This window comes from Heloderma suspectum, chromosome 5 (genome assembly GCF_057233095.1).
Source record: "Heloderma suspectum isolate Gila_16-S chromosome 5, 16-S_ref, whole genome shotgun sequence".
NCBI classification, from domain to species: Eukaryota; Metazoa; Chordata; class Lepidosauria; order Squamata; family Helodermatidae; genus Heloderma; species Heloderma suspectum.
In genome coordinates, this window is record NC_139462.1 from 102,306,922 (window position 1) to 102,325,932 (window position 19,011).

At 42.9% G+C, this 19,011-nt stretch overlaps 1 protein-coding gene across 2 annotated transcripts in view; it reads left to right on the plus strand.

Moving 5' to 3' along the window:
- The window catches only part of PDS5A (PDS5 cohesin associated factor A), a 68,353-nt gene that overhangs the window by 14,219 nt on the left and 35,123 nt on the right, over positions 1-19,011 (plus strand). For both annotated transcript variants that reach the window (XM_084856933.1, XM_084856932.1), the window contains exons 3-7: positions 14,472-14,675; positions 15,223-15,309; positions 15,719-15,816; positions 16,841-16,967; positions 18,045-18,125. In XM_084856933.1, the coding sequence (XP_084713059.1) occupies positions 14,472-14,675; positions 15,223-15,309; positions 15,719-15,816; positions 16,841-16,967; positions 18,045-18,125 (597 nt within the window). The remainder of the gene's footprint in view (positions 1-14,471; positions 14,676-15,222; positions 15,310-15,718; positions 15,817-16,840; positions 16,968-18,044; positions 18,126-19,011) is intronic.

The following is a 19,011-nucleotide window of genomic DNA, read 5'->3' on the forward strand; positions in this document are numbered from 1 at the left end:
CCAGCATTTCTGACCAGTGGCCATCCTGCTTGAGGCTGAAGTCCAAAATATCTAGAGAGCGCGAGATCAGGGCAGGCTGTCCTAAAGCAACAAAGTGACTTTAGATCTGTACAGAGTGCAAAAAAAGTACTGCTTATTTTTTTAATTTTTCCCAAATTCCCCCCCCCCCCCGTTTTTTCCCATGGCTTCAAAATTTCCCAAAATTTTATATCATTAAACCTGCTGTAAACCTTGGTTTGCCTGATGTACGTTTGGAAACTCAACTGGTTAACACAAACCATGGTTTGGCATGTCTGAACTGAATCATGGATTAAAGTATTTAGCAAACATTTTTCTAATAAAAACAACATTCTTAAACCCTCAGCCAAAATTTGACCCATGTTCCTTGGTCTTTGACTACGAAGCATTATGCTGCTATTTCACATTGCCCATAGGCCTGTTGTAATATCAGTTTAAATATAAAGTACAGCGTCAAAGGTAAACATAGAAGGTGGCTGGACATAGCATGTATGGCAAAGCTAAAATAACAAAGAGCTGAATTAGGAATGTTTCTTGCAAGGTTCAAAAAAAGCATGTTTGGCATTAGCAAATGATCAAAATGTGATGATTGTTCAGGTGCTAAAGCAGTCCTACTGAAAGCAAAGGTGATAAGTAGAAATACTAAACATTGTCTGGAAAAAGTAAGCTTTTAAAATTGTCAAAATTATGCCACTTTTTATAACTGTAACTGCCATATTGTTTACTGAAATGTCGATATATCCTAAGTGTATCAGTTGAGATATAACTAAGAAAACTTGACTTGAGTAAAGCAACATACTTGAAAATCATACTGTAATTTAACTGAAATGTCAGTTTAGATTGTTCTTACAAAATAGTAATTGGCTCTGGGCTTGCACAAGCAGGGTTACCAGGAATAAGTGTTTGGATTTATATGAAAGTTGGTATTTTTCGATTAAGGGTCCTTTTAAAACGGAGACTAACAGTGCAATCCTATACTTGTCTGCTCAGAAGTAAGTTTTATTGAGTTAATTCGGGCTTATTCCCTGGTAAGCGAGGACAGGGTGGCAGCGCAAGTGTAGCTTTTACATGAAATACTTGTTTCATTGCAAAGATTGTATTGGGTGATTGCTACACAGCATGCAACATGTGGACACTTGTTTTGAACCATTCTAGATACCAAGTGGTAAACTATTCTAGATGCCAGATAATGGGTTTGTTACTTAGTTTGTCTGGAGCACCCCTACTTTGTATGGAGAGCAGTAAGAAAATTAGGGATCTTAAGTTTTGGTATTGTGCTTGAGTATTTTAATATAGATATACATATTTAAAAATAGCATCTAAAAAGTAAAGCTAAGCCTAAAATGAGAATGATTGTGTGAACTCAATATTGCTGAAAACTGGTCATAAGTTTACATAATCATTCTTATTTTAGGCTTAGCTTTACTTTTTGGATGCTGTTTAATTTGTAGGCCTTATAGTGAATTTACAAAAATAAATCTCTCTTTAAGAATATAAGTACTTATACTTTTAAAGTATGAAACATAAGTATTATGTAGCATATGAATTAATCTTCATATTTAGTAATAGGGATGATAAAGAATTGATCAATATAGAAACAGAAAAAGGACTTACCTCTGATATTGTGGCCAGAATATTCCTCTCATCACTGCTTACATCACTCTTAACAGCCAGCAGTCAATTTTTAAAACAACTTCTCAATTGTGGAAGGGATGGAGGAAAAAGGTGAAGCCTGAAATTTCTCCCCTTATGCCTTCTGTCCATTGTTGGTGGATTCAGCTGAACATGCACATTTTAGTAGCTGGCACAAGTATGGGCTGTTTTGACTTTATTATTTATATTGGGGTAGATAACCTGGTGCCCTCTAGACATTTTGGACTACAACTCAAATAATCCTTGACCATTGGCTATGCTGCTTGGGGCTGATAGGAGTTGTAGTCCAAACTGGCTGGAGGGCACCAGGTTGCCTACCCCTGATTTATATAATAAGAGCAAACCACTTCTGGGACACAAATGAAGGAGCAGCTGAGCAATGTATTAATTTGGTTCCAAATACATCAGGTGATCTGTTTCATTAACACCCTAGTTATTAAAGGATGGGTGCCTTACTGGCTTTGAGATATTGATATGTTGAGATTTTCAAGAGGCAAAAAGTTTAAATTTAGCCCTGTATCATCTTTTATTAAATGTGGGAGGCACCACAAATGCGCTAAAGATGGCATGGGAAAGGAACATGGAACAAGAGTGGAATGCAATTTGGCAGAAATTGCCTTTTTTCAGTTGGTCTCGGGGAAGATTAAGGAAAATGCATTAACTTCTACATAGATTATAGAAGCTCTGTAAAGCTTCTGCGTAGATGGTTCACACAAATTGAGTTATGCAAGTGAAATCACTAGCCCTACTTGTTCAAGTGGGTGGTTGTCATTGGGGACATAATACCACATGTAATGAGTTTTTGGCAGGCGGTGTATGAGAGAGTTTCTGAAATCATTGGACATATTTAACAACCAAGCTGAAAGTTGTCCCTCTTTTTAATCTTAAAATGAGAAATCAGCCCTGCACTGGAAGTCTTCTGTATTGGGCTCTATACAGTCAGGGCCAGAAATATTTGAACAAGGATAACTGTTTTGGCAGTTGGCCTCTGTACACCACCACACTGAAGTTGAAAGGAAACACACCCAGATGGGAGCGAAGTTAGGACTTTCAGCTGTAATTCAAGGGGTTTGACAAAAGTGGGGCACTAACCATTCAGGCGGTACAGCCAGTGGTGCGTGCGGGCGCGCACACACACATCGTTGGTGGCTCATAAGTAATGGAACAAACCAACATCATTTCAAACTTAAGGATCGCCTTTAATACCTGGATGAACATCCTTTGCAGTCAATGACTGCCTGAAGTCTGGAACCCATGGACATGACCAAATGCTGAGTTTCCTCCCTTGAGATGCTTTGCCAGGCCTTTACTGCAGCTGCCCTCAGCTGCTGCTTGTTTGTGGGTCTTTCTGCCTTCAGTCTTGTCTTCAGTAAGTGAAAAGCGATCTCTATCTAAAAGAGATCTCTAAAGTGATCTCTGTTGGATGGAGATCAGGTGACTGACTTGGCCATTGAAGAACATCCCACTTCTTTGCCTGGAGAAACTCTTGGGTAGCTTTGGCTGTATGTTTTGGGTCATTACCCATCTGCAATATGAAGCAGCGTCCTATCAGTTTGGCAGCATTCGGCTGGATCTGAGCAGAAAGTATAGCCCTATACACTTCAGAATTCATCCTGCTGCTTTTATCAGTAGTCATGTCATCAATAAACACCAGTGGCCTGGTTCCATTGGCAGCCAAACATGCCCATGCCATAACACCGCCTCCACTATGTTTGACAGATGATGTGGTATGCTTTGGATCATGAGCTGTTCCTTTCCTTCTCCATACTTTTCTCTTCCCATCATTCTGGTACAAGTTAATATTGGTTTCATCAGTCCAAAGAATCTTATTCCAGAACTGGGCAGGCTTTTTTAGGTGTTTGCTGGCAAAGGCTAATCTGGCCTGTCTGTTCTTGAGCATTACCAGTGGTTTGCACCTTGTTGTGAAGCCTCTGTATTTACATTCATAAAGCTGTCTCTTGACTGTAGATGTTGACAATGACATGCCTACCTCCTCAAGAGCGTTCTTGACCTGGCTAGATGTTGTGAAAGGGTTCCTCTTCACCATGAGCAGAATTCTGCGGTCATTCACTTTAGTTGTCTTCCGTGGTCTTCCAGGCCTTTTGCTGTTGCTGAGCTTGCCAGTTAATGCCTTCTTTTTCAGGAAGTTCCAAACTTTTGTGTTGGCCACTCCCAACGTTTTTGCTATCTCTCTGATGGGTTTATGTTGTTTCCTCAGCCTAATGATGGCCTCCTTCACTTGCATGGACACCTCTTTGGACCTCATGTTGGGAGTTCCAGTGAACAGCTACCAAATGCAAATGTAACACTCAGAATCACCTCCAGGCCTTCTATCTGCTTGATTGGTCAGGTGGTACCCAGGAAACAGGCTACACCTGGCCATGCAGCTGCTTGTCAGCCATTCTTTCCATTACTTATGAGCCCCCAATGATGATGGGTGTGTGTGCATGCCACTGGCTATACTTCCTGAATGGTTAGTGCCCCACTTTTGTCACACCCCTTGAATTACAGCTGAAAGTCCTGACTTTGCTCCCATCGGGGTGTGTTTCCTTTCAACTTCAATGTGATGGTGTACAGAGGCCAAATGCCAAAACAGTTAACCTTGTTCGAATATTTCTGGCCCTGACTGTAAATTCGTGGTATGAACAAGTGTGAGTATTGCTTTAGCTGAGAAGCTCACTGGACAAAATGATGTTTGTATAGGGCAAAGCAAGAATGACAGACTCTACAAAACATGTTATCCATTTATTTCCCACAAGAGGACTGACCATATCCACCCTGCAGATTAGCACATCTCTTTGGAAAGACATTTTGGATTTTTTCCCCTGTTCCTTAATAGCATTTTCTTTCCTAGTCTAATTAAGTGTTCTCTTAAATTTTGCTTGTGATGTATTGCTCAACCCATGGAGTGCAATATACTATTCTGAATAGTATAAACAACCCACAGTGAGCTCAGCGTATCGTGTGAACCAAGCTGTTTTCAGTCTGCTTGGAGCTGATCAGATATTTACTGGTGACACATACATTGCTTGGGTGGTTTGCCATTTGGCTATTTGCCTCTTGGCTCTTTGCCCCAAGCCAGCAGGTAAATGGCAAATTATGAATCTGCATTAGATTACTTTACAAACAGTTGTTCACTCAATTACAACAATAACTTAAACTTTGGTTATGTATAATGTGGTGGGACGGGGGTGAGGTATTGCAGAAATAACCTTGTAGAATGCAAGTATTATTAATTATTCAGAGTACTGGTAGTTCTATTTCTTCAATAAAGCCTTTGTCTTGTCTTTATTCTTAATAGGCATGCTCTTACTATGCTCTTACTGATACTTAATGAGTGCACATTGTAGTAGAAAGATTAATCCTGTTGCATGGCTTGATCAAATTATAAGTTCTAGTCCAGAGGTGCAGAACCTCTTGCAGCCCGAGGGCCAAATTCCATTGTGGAGGAGCTCTTGGGGCCAACACGCCCCCTCTGCCCAGCATGTTTTAGCTTAAAGCTTTACTGCCAGAAAATAAACCTTAGGAGATTCCAGCATTTTAGAACATGGGGGGGGGGGAATGCACAAAAGTTGGGAAACCACCAAACAATCAGTGGTTGGGGGAAAGGGACCAACACTAGGGGAAGTGGGCATGGCCTTCTGGGAACCGCCAGAGGGCTGGATTTGGAACCCTGAGAGGTTTGGAGGTTCTGCATTCCTGTTATAGTCTAATGATCAACTAATGCTTATTTTATCTATAATGTAGATTTGTAATGAATTCCACTTCTGTTGCTCTGTGTGCCCAAATCCCTAATATTGTTAATATTGAGATTAAAGTGTGTTTGGACTGTGTTTTGTTCTTGTGCGTGTGTGTGTGGGGCAGGGGGTGGAGGGTTGTCATTGTTATAGGGCTCTGACAGCCAGGGTTACAGAATGCAAACATGTCTTGTCAAATCTCCTTCATACACAATATGTAGTTTAGCAAGGAATATCCATTAAAAAAATTAAATTCAGGTTACAGGAGGTAACTTACTAATATAAAGTCTTGTTTAGTGCCAGTCTAATCAGCAGTTCAATTTCCACGGAAAATCTGTTAAAGTGAAGCAGGCTATTTAGTAGTATAGTTACTTAGCTTGTGTGAGACAAATATTGCTATTGTGGCCTTGTTCTGCAGTTTCTTTTCTGACAGTGGACTTTCAAGTCATTTAGGGGACAAATGGAAAATCTCCTGAGCCACAATTCAAAAGATCTTTGTCCCTACCATTTATCAAAATGTTAAATTTGACCTCTTAATATTCAACAAGACTTGATGAGACCTCATGGTCTGAATCACTCTGAAATTGATTCCTTTGAATCACATGGCTCTAGAGGGATCTAGGGGTACACAGAGACTGGCTTTGGATGTCACAATAACTCACAGTGGGTTAAATATGCCACAATGGCCTATTTAACCCATTGTTGGTTATTGTGCCATCTGTCAAGAATTTTTAAATCCATGATGGCTTATTTGGCTGAAATAACCCATTTTGGTAACCCACGATGGGTTAAATAACCCTTACTGCAGACTGTGGGTTATCATTTATTTATTTTTATTTATTAATTAAATTTATTAATCGCCCATCTGGCTGGTCACCCAGCCACCTTGGGCAATGCACAACACACCATAAAACAATTTAAAACAATAAAATTCTACCATAAAAATTTTTTAAAAATACCCTAACCCACCCCAAATGCCTGCCTGAACAACCACGTTTTTAATGCACGACGGAAGCTCATTAAAGAGGGGGCATGACGGAGTTCCCTAGGGAGGGAGTTCCACAGAGTGGGGGCCACCACAGAAAAGGCCCTCTTGCTCGTCCCCACCAGTCTAGCTGTCCTGGCTGATGGGACAGAGAGAAGGCCATCCAAGGCTGATCTTGTTAAGCGGCCTGTCTGGTGTTGATGGAGGCGCTCCTTAAGATAGGCTGGGCCGGAACCATCTAGGGTTTTAAAGGTCAAAACCAACACCTTGAATTTGGCCCGGAAAACAACTGGTAACCAGTGCAACTCCTTCAGCACTGGAGTGATGTGATCTCGCCTTTAATCAGGCGAGCCGCCGCGTTCTGTACCAGCTGCAGCTTCCGAACCGTCTTCAAGGGTAATCCCAAGTAGAGCGCATTACAGTAGTATAAACGAGAGGAGACCAGGGCATGTACTACCGATGGGAGCAGATGGTCGGGAAGGAAGGGGCGCAGCCGCCGTATCAGATGGAGGTGATACAGCGCTGTCCGGCTCACAGCTGACACCTGAGCCTCCATGGACAGCTGGGAGTCCAAAATGACCCCCAGGCTGCGGACCTGGTCTTTCAAGGGTAGCCGTACCCCATTCAACACCAGGTCAACATCCCCCAGCCTCCTCTTGTCTCCCACCAAAAGTACCTCGGTCTTGTCAGGGTTCAGCTTCAGCTTATTCCTCCCCATCCAGCCACTCACCATCTCCAGACATTTGGACAGGGATTCTACGGCCAACCTTGGTGAAGATTTGAATGAGAGGGAGAGCTGCGTGTCATCCGCATATTGATGACACTGCACCCCAAACCTCCTGATGTTAGCCCCCAGCGGCTTCACATAGATGTTAAATAGCATCGGGGAGAGGATGGAACCCTGTGGCACCCCACAAGTAAGTGGCCACGGGTCCGAAACCTCCTCTCCCAGTGCTACCCTCTGGTACCTGCTGGAGAGGAAGGACCGGAACCACCGCAATACAGTGTCTCCAATGCCCAACCCCTCCAGGCGGTCCAGGAGGATACCATGGTCAACGGTATCAAAAGCCGCTGAGAGGTCGAGGAGAACAAGGAAGGAGCATTCACCCCTATCCAGAGCCCTCCTCATATCATCCACCAAGGCGACCAAGGCCGTTTCTGTCCCATGCCCAGGCCTGAAGCCCGACTGAAATGGGTCTAGATAATCAGTTTCTTCCAAGTGTGCCTTCAACTGCACCGCCACCACCCGCTCAGTCACCTTGCCCAAAAATGGCAGATTTGAGACTGGGCGAAAGTTGTTCAGAACTTGAGGATCCAAGGAGGGCTTCTTTAAGAGCGGTCTTATCACTGCCTCCTTGAGGGCTGATGGCATCACTCCCTCCTCAAGGGAGGCGTTCACCACCGCCTTGATCCCCTCACCCAGTCTCTCTCTGCAGCTCATAATGAGCCAAGATGGGCAAGGATCAAGTAAGCAGGTGGTCAGCCTTACAGATGAAAGCACCTTGTCCACTTCATCAGGAGGAAGAAGCTGGAACCGATCCCACAAAACCAGTTTGCCACAGGCCGCCTCTTGCTCACTAACTGTATCCACAGTGTGCAGAGTAACACACCTAATCTGATCAATTTTATCTGCAAAGTGCCTTGCCAAAGCCTCACAGGAGGCCTTAGAATGCTCCAGTGGTTCCGGAGCCACAGGACCGACCAGGCTCCGGACCACTTGGAACAGCCTCCTGGGACAGCACTCTGCAGACGCGATGGAGGCAGCATAATATTCCTTTTTTGCTGCCTTCACCACCACGTGATAGGCTGAAGATACAGCTCTAGCCTGGGTCTGATCGTCTTTGGAGCGAGACTTCCGCCACCTAGCCGTCTCACCTCCTGTTTCAGAGCTCGTAACCGCGGATTGAACCATGGTGCAGTCCGAGCCCTGTTTAGGGGGAGAGGGCGTTTCGGAGCCACCTGATCTAATGCCCCAGTGATTGCGGCATTCCAGCCACCCACCAGGGTCTCTTCCGAGTGGCCGTTGGCATGCCCCAGAGAATCCCCAAGCGCATTCAGGAATCCATTTGGATCCATAAGACGCCTGGGGCGGACCATTTTAATGGGTCCTCCACCCCTGCAGAGGGGTTGTGGAACCGAGAAGTCCAACATCACCAGATAGTGATCTGACCATGACAAGGGGGTGGTGGATATACCCCCGACTTCCAGATCACTCCCCGCTTCTCCAGAAACAAACACAAGGTCTAGTGCATGACCGGCTACATGGGTGGGCCCAGTTAGAATATGGTGCAGCTCCCAGGAGGCCATGGTCTCCATGAAGTCCTGAGGTGCTCCTGTGAGGATGGCCTCCGAATGTACGTTGAAGTCCCCCAACACCAGTAAGTTAGGGTGTCAACACCAGATGACACCAGATCATGTCATCTGGTGCTCTCTGTGGCTTATTTTAATCACCTACAGATTTGGCTGGCAAGAGCAGCCAAAACCACCGCAGCTGCTCTGCTCCAGCCTGCAGAACCACAGCCAAACAAGCACAGTCTTCCCTGATACTGCTACTGTTACAAAATGACAGATTTCTCCTAGTACAATGACTGCCTTACGCTATCGCACTACCCTCTACAGCAGAGTTACACAATGACAGGCTTCCCTGATTGCTACTTTGCAACCGCGCAACTTGGGAAATAGGAGGAAATAGGGGATAGAATCATAGAATAGTAGGGTTGGAAGGGGCCTACGAGGCCATCGAGTCCAACCCCCCGCTCAATGGAGGAATCCAAGTCAGAGCATCCCTGACAAATGGCTGTCCAGCCTCGTCTTGAAGGCCTCCAGTGTGGGAGAGCCCACCACCTCCCCAGGTAATTGGTTCCATTGTCGTATTGCTATTACAGTCAGGAAGTTTTGCCTGATGTTCAACCGGAATCTGGCTTCCTGTAACTTGAGCCCATTATTCTGTGTCCTGCACTCTGGGATGATGAAGAAGAGATCCTGGCCTTCCTCTCTGTGACAACCTTTCAAGTACTTGAAGAGTGCTATCATATCTCCCCTCAGTCTTCTCAAGGCTAAGCATACCCAGTTCTTTCAGTCTCTCTTCATAGGGCTTTGTTTCCAGTCCCCTGATCATCTTTGTTGCCCTCCTCTGAACCCTCTCCAGTTTGTCTGCATCCTTCTTAAAATGTGATGCCCAGAACTGGACACAGTACTCCAGATGAGGCCTAACCAGTGGTGAGTAGAGGGGAACTAGTACTTCCCGGGATTTGGAAGCTATGCTTCTATTAATGCAGCCCAAAATAGCATTTGCCTTTTTTGCAGCCACATCACATTGTTGGCTCATATTCAGCTTGTGATCTACAACAATTCCAAGATCCTTCTCGCTTGTAGAGCCACGTATCCCCCATCTTGTAACTGTGCATTTGGTTTCTTTTTCCTAGGTGCAGAACTTGGCATTTATCCCTATTAAATGTCATTCTGTTGTTTTCTGCCCAGTGCTCCAGTCTATCAAGATCACTTTAAATTTGTTTCCGTCTTCCAAAGTATAAGCTATCCCGCCCAATTTTGTGTCATCTGCAAATTTGATCAGCATTCCCTGCACCTCCTCCTCCAAGTCATTCATAAAAATGTTGAAGAGCACTGGGCCCAGGACTGAGCCCTGCGGTACCGCACTCGTGACCTCTCCCCAGTTTGAGAAGGTCCCATTGATAAGCACTCTTTGAGTCCGATTCTGTAGCCAACTGTGGATCCACCGGATCGTTGTTTCATCTAGCCCACTTTGAGCTAGTTTGCTCATCAGGAGATCATGGGGCACTTTGTCGAAAGCTTTGCTGAAGTCGACGTATATGATGTCTACAGCATTCCCACGGTCTACAAGGGAGGATACTTGATCAAAAAATGAGATCAGATTTGTCTGGCAGGACTTGTTTTTGACAAATCTATGTTGGCTTCGAGTAATCACGGCATTGTTTTCAAGGTGCTTCCAGATGGATTGCTTTATCATCTGCTCCAGAATTTTCCCAGGGATTGATGTCAGACTGACTGGTCTGTAGTTCCCAGGTTCCTCCTTTTTACCCTTTTTGAAGATAGGGACAACGTTAGCCCTCCTCCAGTCATCTGGCACTTCCCCCGTACTCCATGATTTCTCAAAGAGAATAGACAGCGGTTCTGAGAGTTCTTCTGCCAGTTCCTTTATTACTCTAGGCTGCAGTTCATCTGGCCTTGGAGATTTGAACTCATTCAAAGTCATTAGGTGTTCCTTGACCATATGCCTATCGATCTCAAGCTGCAGTCCTGCCCCTTCAGCCTGTACTTCGCCTTTGCCAGGGGGGTCATAGACCCTCTTTTGGGAGAAGACTGAGCCAAAGTAGGAATTGAGCACCTCTACCTTTTCTTTGTCATCTGTTATCGTTTTGCCATCCTTATTTAATAGCTGAACCACCATTTCTTTCCTCTGCCTTTTACTATGCACATAGCTGAAGAAAGCCTTTTTGTTGTTTTTATCATCCCTTGCTAACCTCGGCTCGTTCTCAGCTTTAGCCTTCCTGACGCCATCCCTGCAATTCTGTGCTGTCTGCCTGTACTCTTCCTTTGTTACTCGGCCTTCTTTCCACTTCCTATATGTGTCCTTTTTTGTTTTCAGGTCATCCCTAAGCTTTTTGTGAAGCCACATTGGCTTCTTCTGTTGTCTTCCACCTTTTCTTCTTGTTGGAATTGTTTGTGATTGTGCCTTGAGAATTTCCTTTTTTAAAAGCTCCCACCCATCTTGGACTCCTTTTCTCGTTACCGTCGCTTGCCATGGGACCTTACTGATCATTGTTCTGAGTTTATTAAAATCAGCTTTCCTAAAATCCAGGGTACGCATTTGGCTACACTCAGCTTTTGCTTCCCTTAGAACCACGAACTCAAGTACAACATGGTTGCTTTCCCCCAGAGTTCCTGTAACTGCTCCTTTATCCACTAAGTCATCTCTGTTGGTTAGGATCAAGTCAAGGATAGCCAATCCTCTAGTTCCTCATGGGGAAGCGGGAAAGAATTGCTCACTTTTACATGGAGAAGCAAAAGTGCACGATTATCCAGTACAGCATCTGGAGGCTCCCTATGAAGGTACCCCACCGGTGCAATTTCACCCCATTCCAGCAAACTATCCATTCCAGGGAGTTATAGCCCCCACCCCGTTTCCTCTTTCTGGCCAGCCTTCCCTGATCATGTGATCCCGCTACAGCGAAGTTACACAAAGACTTCCTCGATCTCTACTGTGAAAATGCACTTTTGCGCATTTGTATTAAAAAAAGAGGAAAAGATCCCTGTTTGCAACTCTGCAAATGCGCAAATTCAGAAATGTGCAAGCATACAAAGGAAAAATAAAGAGGAACAGAGGCAATTGTGAAATGGGGGAATAGGAGGAAAACATGCTTATTTTTCCATGAAAAAGCAAAACTGCACTGTTATCCACAACAGCATTTGGTGGCTCCCCATGAGAGGTCCCCATCCATGCAATTTTGCCTCATTCCAGCTACCTGCCAAGGAGTTACAGCCCTCACCCTCTTTTCTGGCTACTTCTCTGTGAAAAAGCAAAGTTGGGCAGTACCGCTCTACTGCGGTGTGGGAAAGATGTATGTCAACTTTTGTCCTTATCCTGAAAATTTCCAAGGGTTTACAGATACCACCCCTTTTTGGCACCTGATATTTTTGCCTTTAAAGCCATGGACAATACTGCAGTAGCCAGTTTCAGCAATCTCCCCTTCTGGGGTTGCGCTGATTGGCTCTGTCACTATATTGTACTTGTGCATTTAAACCCAGAGGCGGTTCTGTGGTAGCCCTTTAAATGTGCAACTGCCATATGGCAACAGAGCACTTTAGCGATATTGAGAACAGAAGCAGCTCTGCTAGCAATGGGGGGGGGGGATGCGCAAATCCACTTTATCACTATAGTGCTATAGCACTTTAGCCATTTTGAGAACATTAAGGTGCCTATCCCAGCAATGGCTATGGGGGGAAATGCGCAATTGATGGTTTTGCAGGTGCCTCCCGACTAGGAGAGGCTGTCTATGAACTTTTTTCCCGATCCTGTGAACCCCTAAGGGTTTATTTGTACCCCCCCTTTTTAGTTCACCCAGGATTTTCCCTCCTCTGGGTGTAAATACACAGGGGTTTGATGGTGCATTGGGTGCCTTCTGACTAGGAGAGGCTGTGTATGAACTTTAGTCCCAGTCCTGCAAACTCCCAAGGGTTTATTTGCGCTACCCCATTTATGACGCACCCTGGGGTTTTGTTCTTTGTAGCCCCTGCTGCAATGAAGTGAAACAGCGCCGCTGCTCAGGAGGGAGGACTGCAGTGGGACAAAAGGCGGGGGGGATGGGTCAGATTAGGCACAGTAGCTTATTAGCCCAGTCGTGTGGCCGGGCATCGTGGACTATTTAAAACTAAGCTACTGTGAGTAGCTTATTAAGCCACCAATGCTTAAAGTGACATCTGAATGTGGCCAAACTAAAATTATTATTTTTCATTTTAAAGGAGGAAATATCTATTTATCAGAGGCAAGTATTCGCAAATGAAAGGACATTTATAAGGTACCCTCAAAAGTGGAGCAGAAATGTGGACAGAATTTAACAGACCCCATACATTTAATATTTATTCATTCAAAATACAAATTTAGTTCTGCCTTACTAGCTCTGCTGATACCAGGATGCTCTGAGATTACTAGTTGTTCATTATTGGATGGTAACAATTACTTCTCAGCTGTTCAAGATATAACTCTAATGAAATCAGTATAATAAAATGTTAATGAACAGATTTTTGGGCACAATATAACCTACCTGTTGCTGCAACATAAAATCATAGTCTATGTACTTCTGTGCCTTGTGTGTGCTGTCTAGTACTTTATTCTTTAGTCCTAGCACCAGGCGTCCACAAATTTGGGCTGGCCTTTATTAGTTGTTGGAACTATGGTTGCCACTGACCCTGCTGCTTTGCTGACTTGGAGGAGCACAGGGGTCTTGTCTTTGATATCATGCTGAGCTTCAGAGCCACTGCTTCCAAATGCCTACAAAGCCCTGCACAAGGTTGGAGAACATGCTCCATATGTCTCTCACCTTGTGCTGTTGCAGGCTGAGTAGGGGTGAAGGATGCCCTCTGCTTACGAAGATGGCAGGAGCAGGTTAAATTGCCTGTCCTGCTGCAGAATGCCACAGATGGAAGCATTAATGGTGTTCACCAGCAGAATGGGCACTACTGGCAGAGCCAATTCCCTCTTCCAGATCTGCTCTGGAGGGAGGAGGAAGGGAAATTTCCGTGGTACGAGTGGATGTTTACTCCTGTAATGTTGGGTGTAGCCCAAGTTATTTAATTATTTCTGAAGGCATAGCTTAGCTGCTGACGTTTTGATATTTTAACTGATTTTAAAATCTTGTTTATGGTTCTCGATATGGTTGGTTCTTGTTTTCAGTGTTTTTTTAAATTTTTCATTGCTTCAAGTACTTTAAATTGGAGTATGTGATTGTTAAGTTTAATAAAGATATTTATTGGATCATCTTCTCCGATACCTGTCCACCCATTTGCTGAGGTTGCCATCTGAGATTTTCCTTCAGGTGCCCCTGGCTTCTGCAGGGGTGGTGCAGCAGGTGGTGACCAGCCTTTTCAGTGGAGCCCTACTGTTTCTGGAATGCTCCCTTCACAGGGAGAGCTCACACTAATGTCGTTTTGGTGATGAGCGGATAACCTTTTATCCTCCCAGGTCTACACCCCCCCCCCAACTCTTTAAGCAATTGGAGGTATGTTATCTTGCTGTGCTCCTTTGAGATTTTATCTTTGTTTTTTGTTGCTGTTTTAAACTGTTTGTACTGCGTTGCATTGCACTGTATCTTTTGTATTGTTTTTTAACGAATGCTGCTCTGGGAACTGCAGTGTTGGAGGTGCAGCATATACATTATAGTAAATAAATACAAGTTCAGTAAATAACTTACTAGTGTGCCTTTAGAAACCTTTAAAGCCAATACATGTTTAATTGTTAATTGCAGTAAATCCTTATCACAGGTTGGAGTTAGCAACACTGAATAAAAACTGGAAAAGCTAATATTGTGTTTAACTCCTAGATGGTAGTGAAAACATTTATGGACATGGACCAGGACTCAGAAGATGAGAAACAACAATATCTCCCATTAGCCTTGCACCTTGCATCAGAATTCTTCCTCAGGAATCCCAATAAAGATGTCCGTCTCCTTGTAGCATGTTGCTTGGCTGATATTTTTCGAATTTATGCCCCTGAAGCACCGTACACTTCCCATGACAAACTCAAGGTAAAACACGGTTGCAAATAATCTCTACCTATTCCAGTTGTTGTAGTCTTGATACTTCAGAGATGAATATTGGATGGATCATTTGGCTGTAACAATAAGCTGTGGCTTATGGGAACAAGCATAGGCGAGCCTTGGGCTCGCACACTTCTCTTTTCTCTCTGGCACTACTGCAAGGGAGATCTGAAGTTTTTGCTTCCATTTTTGGTTACCTGTAGCTGCTTATTATATCTGAACCCAGACAGACTGTAATCCATGGTTTGAAGTTGTTTTTATTATTGTTAGCCTCCTTAAGTGTCATTTTCTTGGTGGAAAAGTTGGGTATAAATCAAATAAATAAAGAAGCACATGAGTCATGATTTGCTTAGGCTCATTCCCTTAATGATAAACTGTGGTTTATCGTTATATCTGAACAAGGCTATTGTGAAGTTTACCTAATAGTGCGTAAAACATTTACACTGAAATAAACTTGCAAACATCAGCATTCTATTTCATCTCAGTGTTCACTTCAAACAAAGTTTCTCAGTTCTTTTTTGTTCTTGTTTTGCAGGATATATTCTTGTTTATTACAAGACAGTTAAAAGGATTAGAGGACACTAAAAGCCCCCAATTTAACAGATACTTTTACTTACTAGAGGTAATGTTTTACTAGCCTTTTTTTTTTTACATACCTGCGATCAACAGAACTTCAATTATGTTTATGAAAGTTGCAGCTTAATATATGGTTGTTACTCAGTTTCTTTAAGACAAAACATACTTCTGGATCTGACCCTAGATTTATTTTAATGGCATTTTTATCAGGGCCAAACAGAGAATATATCAACATGTGAAGGTATATGGATATTGTCAGAGCACAAGAGTATGCATTAGATTAGCAACAAATGCTATGCTGCCTGAATCTAGAAGTTAGCAAATCAGTCTTTGATGTTACTGTGTTTAATCGATCATACTGGCAGACAACTTTGTGGTTTGTGCTGACCATTAGCTGCATTTTTAAATACACAGTTCAGATCAAAATGGTAATTAATGCTTTGTTTTTGTTGTAGAATTTAGCTTGGGTTAAATCTTACAACATCTGCTTTGAGTTGGAAGATTGCAATGAAATTTTTATTCAGCTTTTTAGGACTCTCTTTTCAGTTATCAAGTAAGTTGAATTACTTTGAAGTTTTATGCGATCACAATAACATGCAGCTTTCTTTAAGAAATATGTAAAAATAGCAACCATGATGTGTTAATGGTGGTATTTGTGTTCCAATATTACATGGTGGTAATTTTTATTTACAATTTTACAGTATAAAGCAAATACTAGCAGCACTAAAAATGTACCTTGTGGTTTGCCAAAAGAATTTGTGGTGAAGGAAATATTGGGAACTGCACCTTTGCCACACAGTTAGGAGTAGCGGTTACTGTAAGTATAGAAGCCAGTTCCCCGAGTTCCACCACACTCTAGCATGACGAAGTAACAGGCAATGGAAAAGGCTATGCAGATTGTGTTTGGTTCTCTATGGCTCTCATTAAGTTATGTGGGACAAAATATAGCAGCTGCTATTGTCTGTGCAGTTGGAGGGAAAACTCTAATGTCTCTCTAAGAACTGGATGCAGCTTTAGCTCCTCTACCCCAACATTGTCCTAATGTACAGCCTTTTACTTTCTCCCATAGAAGTGTGTGGCTGCCATTCAGCCCTATTGTGGGGGTGGGGGCATGCTGTGCTTGGGTAACTGTTACATTGGGATAAAAACCTGACCACGCCTGTAACTGGGTGATTCATCTTCCACTGGGAGAGATTCCAGTGAGAGTGGGAATGATAAGAAATTTGGTAATATATATCCTCTACCCCTCATAATATGATTTTGATATTAAGTGTTGCTGCTAAGTGGGCAAAGTTACCACAAATCAAAATTCAGCATATTGAGTGGATTGGGTGGGGAGACACTGGAGAACTTGTGTAACTCCAGTCAAATCTGGGGAGAGGTCAGGGAGAGGCTTTCATCTGAGCAATTGTGACGACACTTAAGGGAAGAATGTCTGTATAATGTGCTGGTTGCTTTTATTAACAGACATGTGTTAAAGGATGTGTAACTTTAATTGTGTAATATAGTAACAAGAATTTCTATTACTTGGCTATATTGGTACCATTAAGCTAATCTATTCTAATTTTAATGTTTAGCAATAGCCACAACCAGAAAGTACAAATGCACATGCTAGATTTGATGAGTTCTATCATCATGGAAGGCGATGGAGTGACTCAAGAACTATTAGACTCAATTCTTATCAACCTCATCCCTGCACACAAGGTTTGCAAAGGAAAAAACAACAACCCCTGTCTCCCTGTCCACTCTCCCACCTCCTCCATAGCTTTACTCTCTTGTCCTATTAGATGTTTTGTCCAGAGAACTGCAGAAGGCAATGCTAGCCTGTTGTTTCCCTCCATGGCTTTTACTTCTTCCCTTAATGTACATATCTAGTTGCTACTACTTCACTGAAAGCACAGATGTTAAGTTGATTCATAGGAGAGATGCTGGGCAGAGTAACTGTAGTGTGTTGACTTGGGAGAGCCCCAGGTGCCTCTGCAATCTAGGATGGGTGCTGTGCGGCTAGCTGGGTGGCTCCATAAGGACCTGCAAGGGGCCATTGCTAACTTTCAGGGAGCAATATGTGGGAGTAGTCATATGGGAAGCCTGTTAGAATGGAAGAAGTGACTAGGGGCTTGCCATGTGTTAATCTTGGGTATGTATGTGTATTTGACAGCTTGTGAATTAATGGGCTTGCCAGGGTAGATAAAAATAATTGTTTTAAATCAGGAATCTGAATCAGAAAATGTGTTACAGTTCTTCCTGACTCAAAGAGGAGTTCAGTTAGTGGGTTCAAGGTGGTTTTGGATATATATAAAACTAGTAGTGAGCTGTATCGTAGTTTCCTTTCTGCTCACAGGTAGGGGTGTGAGGATATGTGAGGATATGTGAGCACATGCCCCCAATTCTGGGAGAAAGTTCTGTTGATATAAACATTTAAGTTTTGCTTTATAAGGGGCATATAAGTGGATTTTTCCTTGCACTAACCATTATTTATGCCTCTTAACATCGAGGCAAATAGTGACCTTCACAAGATTAATGTAGCAGCTTATGTGTTGATTGATAGTTCCTTGTGGATTTAAAGTATTTTGCTTTAAACAGAAATTGGTGTATGAAACTTTTAATTAAGTTATGCATTTTAGATAAATGGAAGTATGTATATGGCATTCTTTGTTTAGGAGTTTGTACTTTATCTTCCTCGCAGAACAATCCATCTCAATAAATATAAACAATACTACTTTATACTGCTCTCAAACAAATAGCCAGATTTTTCTTAACATTTTTTCCTCTTTATTCTAGAACCTTAATAAACAGGCATTTGATCTTGCGAAAGTCCTGTTGAAAAGGACAGTCCAGACCATTGAGCCATGCATTGCCAATGTATGTAATACATGCATCAACATACCAGTGATTGCTACCTTCTTAAATCTTATCTGCTTTGAACAGTGTTGTTTGTTTGGATCTATTGAAGCCATGACAATTATGATTAACAATTTTTCTGCTCTGTGTGGGAGTTACAGTAGACTCAGTAGCCACGGCACTACTTTACTTATGCAGCTAGGAAATCACAGTAGAATAAGCTGACTACGGCACTCTCAGGACACATACTCTTCTCCCCTCCTTTCAGTCAGATAGAGTAAATACAGCAGCCAATAGCGTTGTAGATACATAACAGAGCACTGGGGCTGTTGCTAGTCTTGGCAAGCTGAATTCACCTGCTGGAAAACAGAGGAGCTTCGTGGTGGCTGCACACTGATTTTCAGTCTCTCTCTCCTAGCAGGAGAGAGAGAAGAACTAACTTGTAGCGGTTTGGGGTGTGCCTGATTATCTGCTTGGAGCCAGTTGTTACTTATCACAGGCTGCTGGGCAAATACCTGATTAGAAGGAGCCTAACAAATGTTGAATCACAGTCAGAAAATGAGGCCTGTCCATAAAGACATAAACCTATGTCTCCTGCTGGAACACTACTTAACACTGATAGCTAGCAAGCAAATTTTAGAAAAGTCTGAGCTTTCACATGAAAACTGTATTTAAAACTTGGAACCTACAAATGAATTATTCACTGAAGTTAATTCACTGAAGTAAGATTGTCAGATGAAGTACATGTTTATGATATGAAGATTGCACTGAAAGTTCATCTCATTTCCATGAATTATGATTAGGTAAAATTATTTAGAAATGCTCCAGCTGACTACAAAATACTTGTATAAGTATTTTAAACTTTGCCCTTGTATAAGCAGCAGTCCCATCAATATGGTCACCAGTG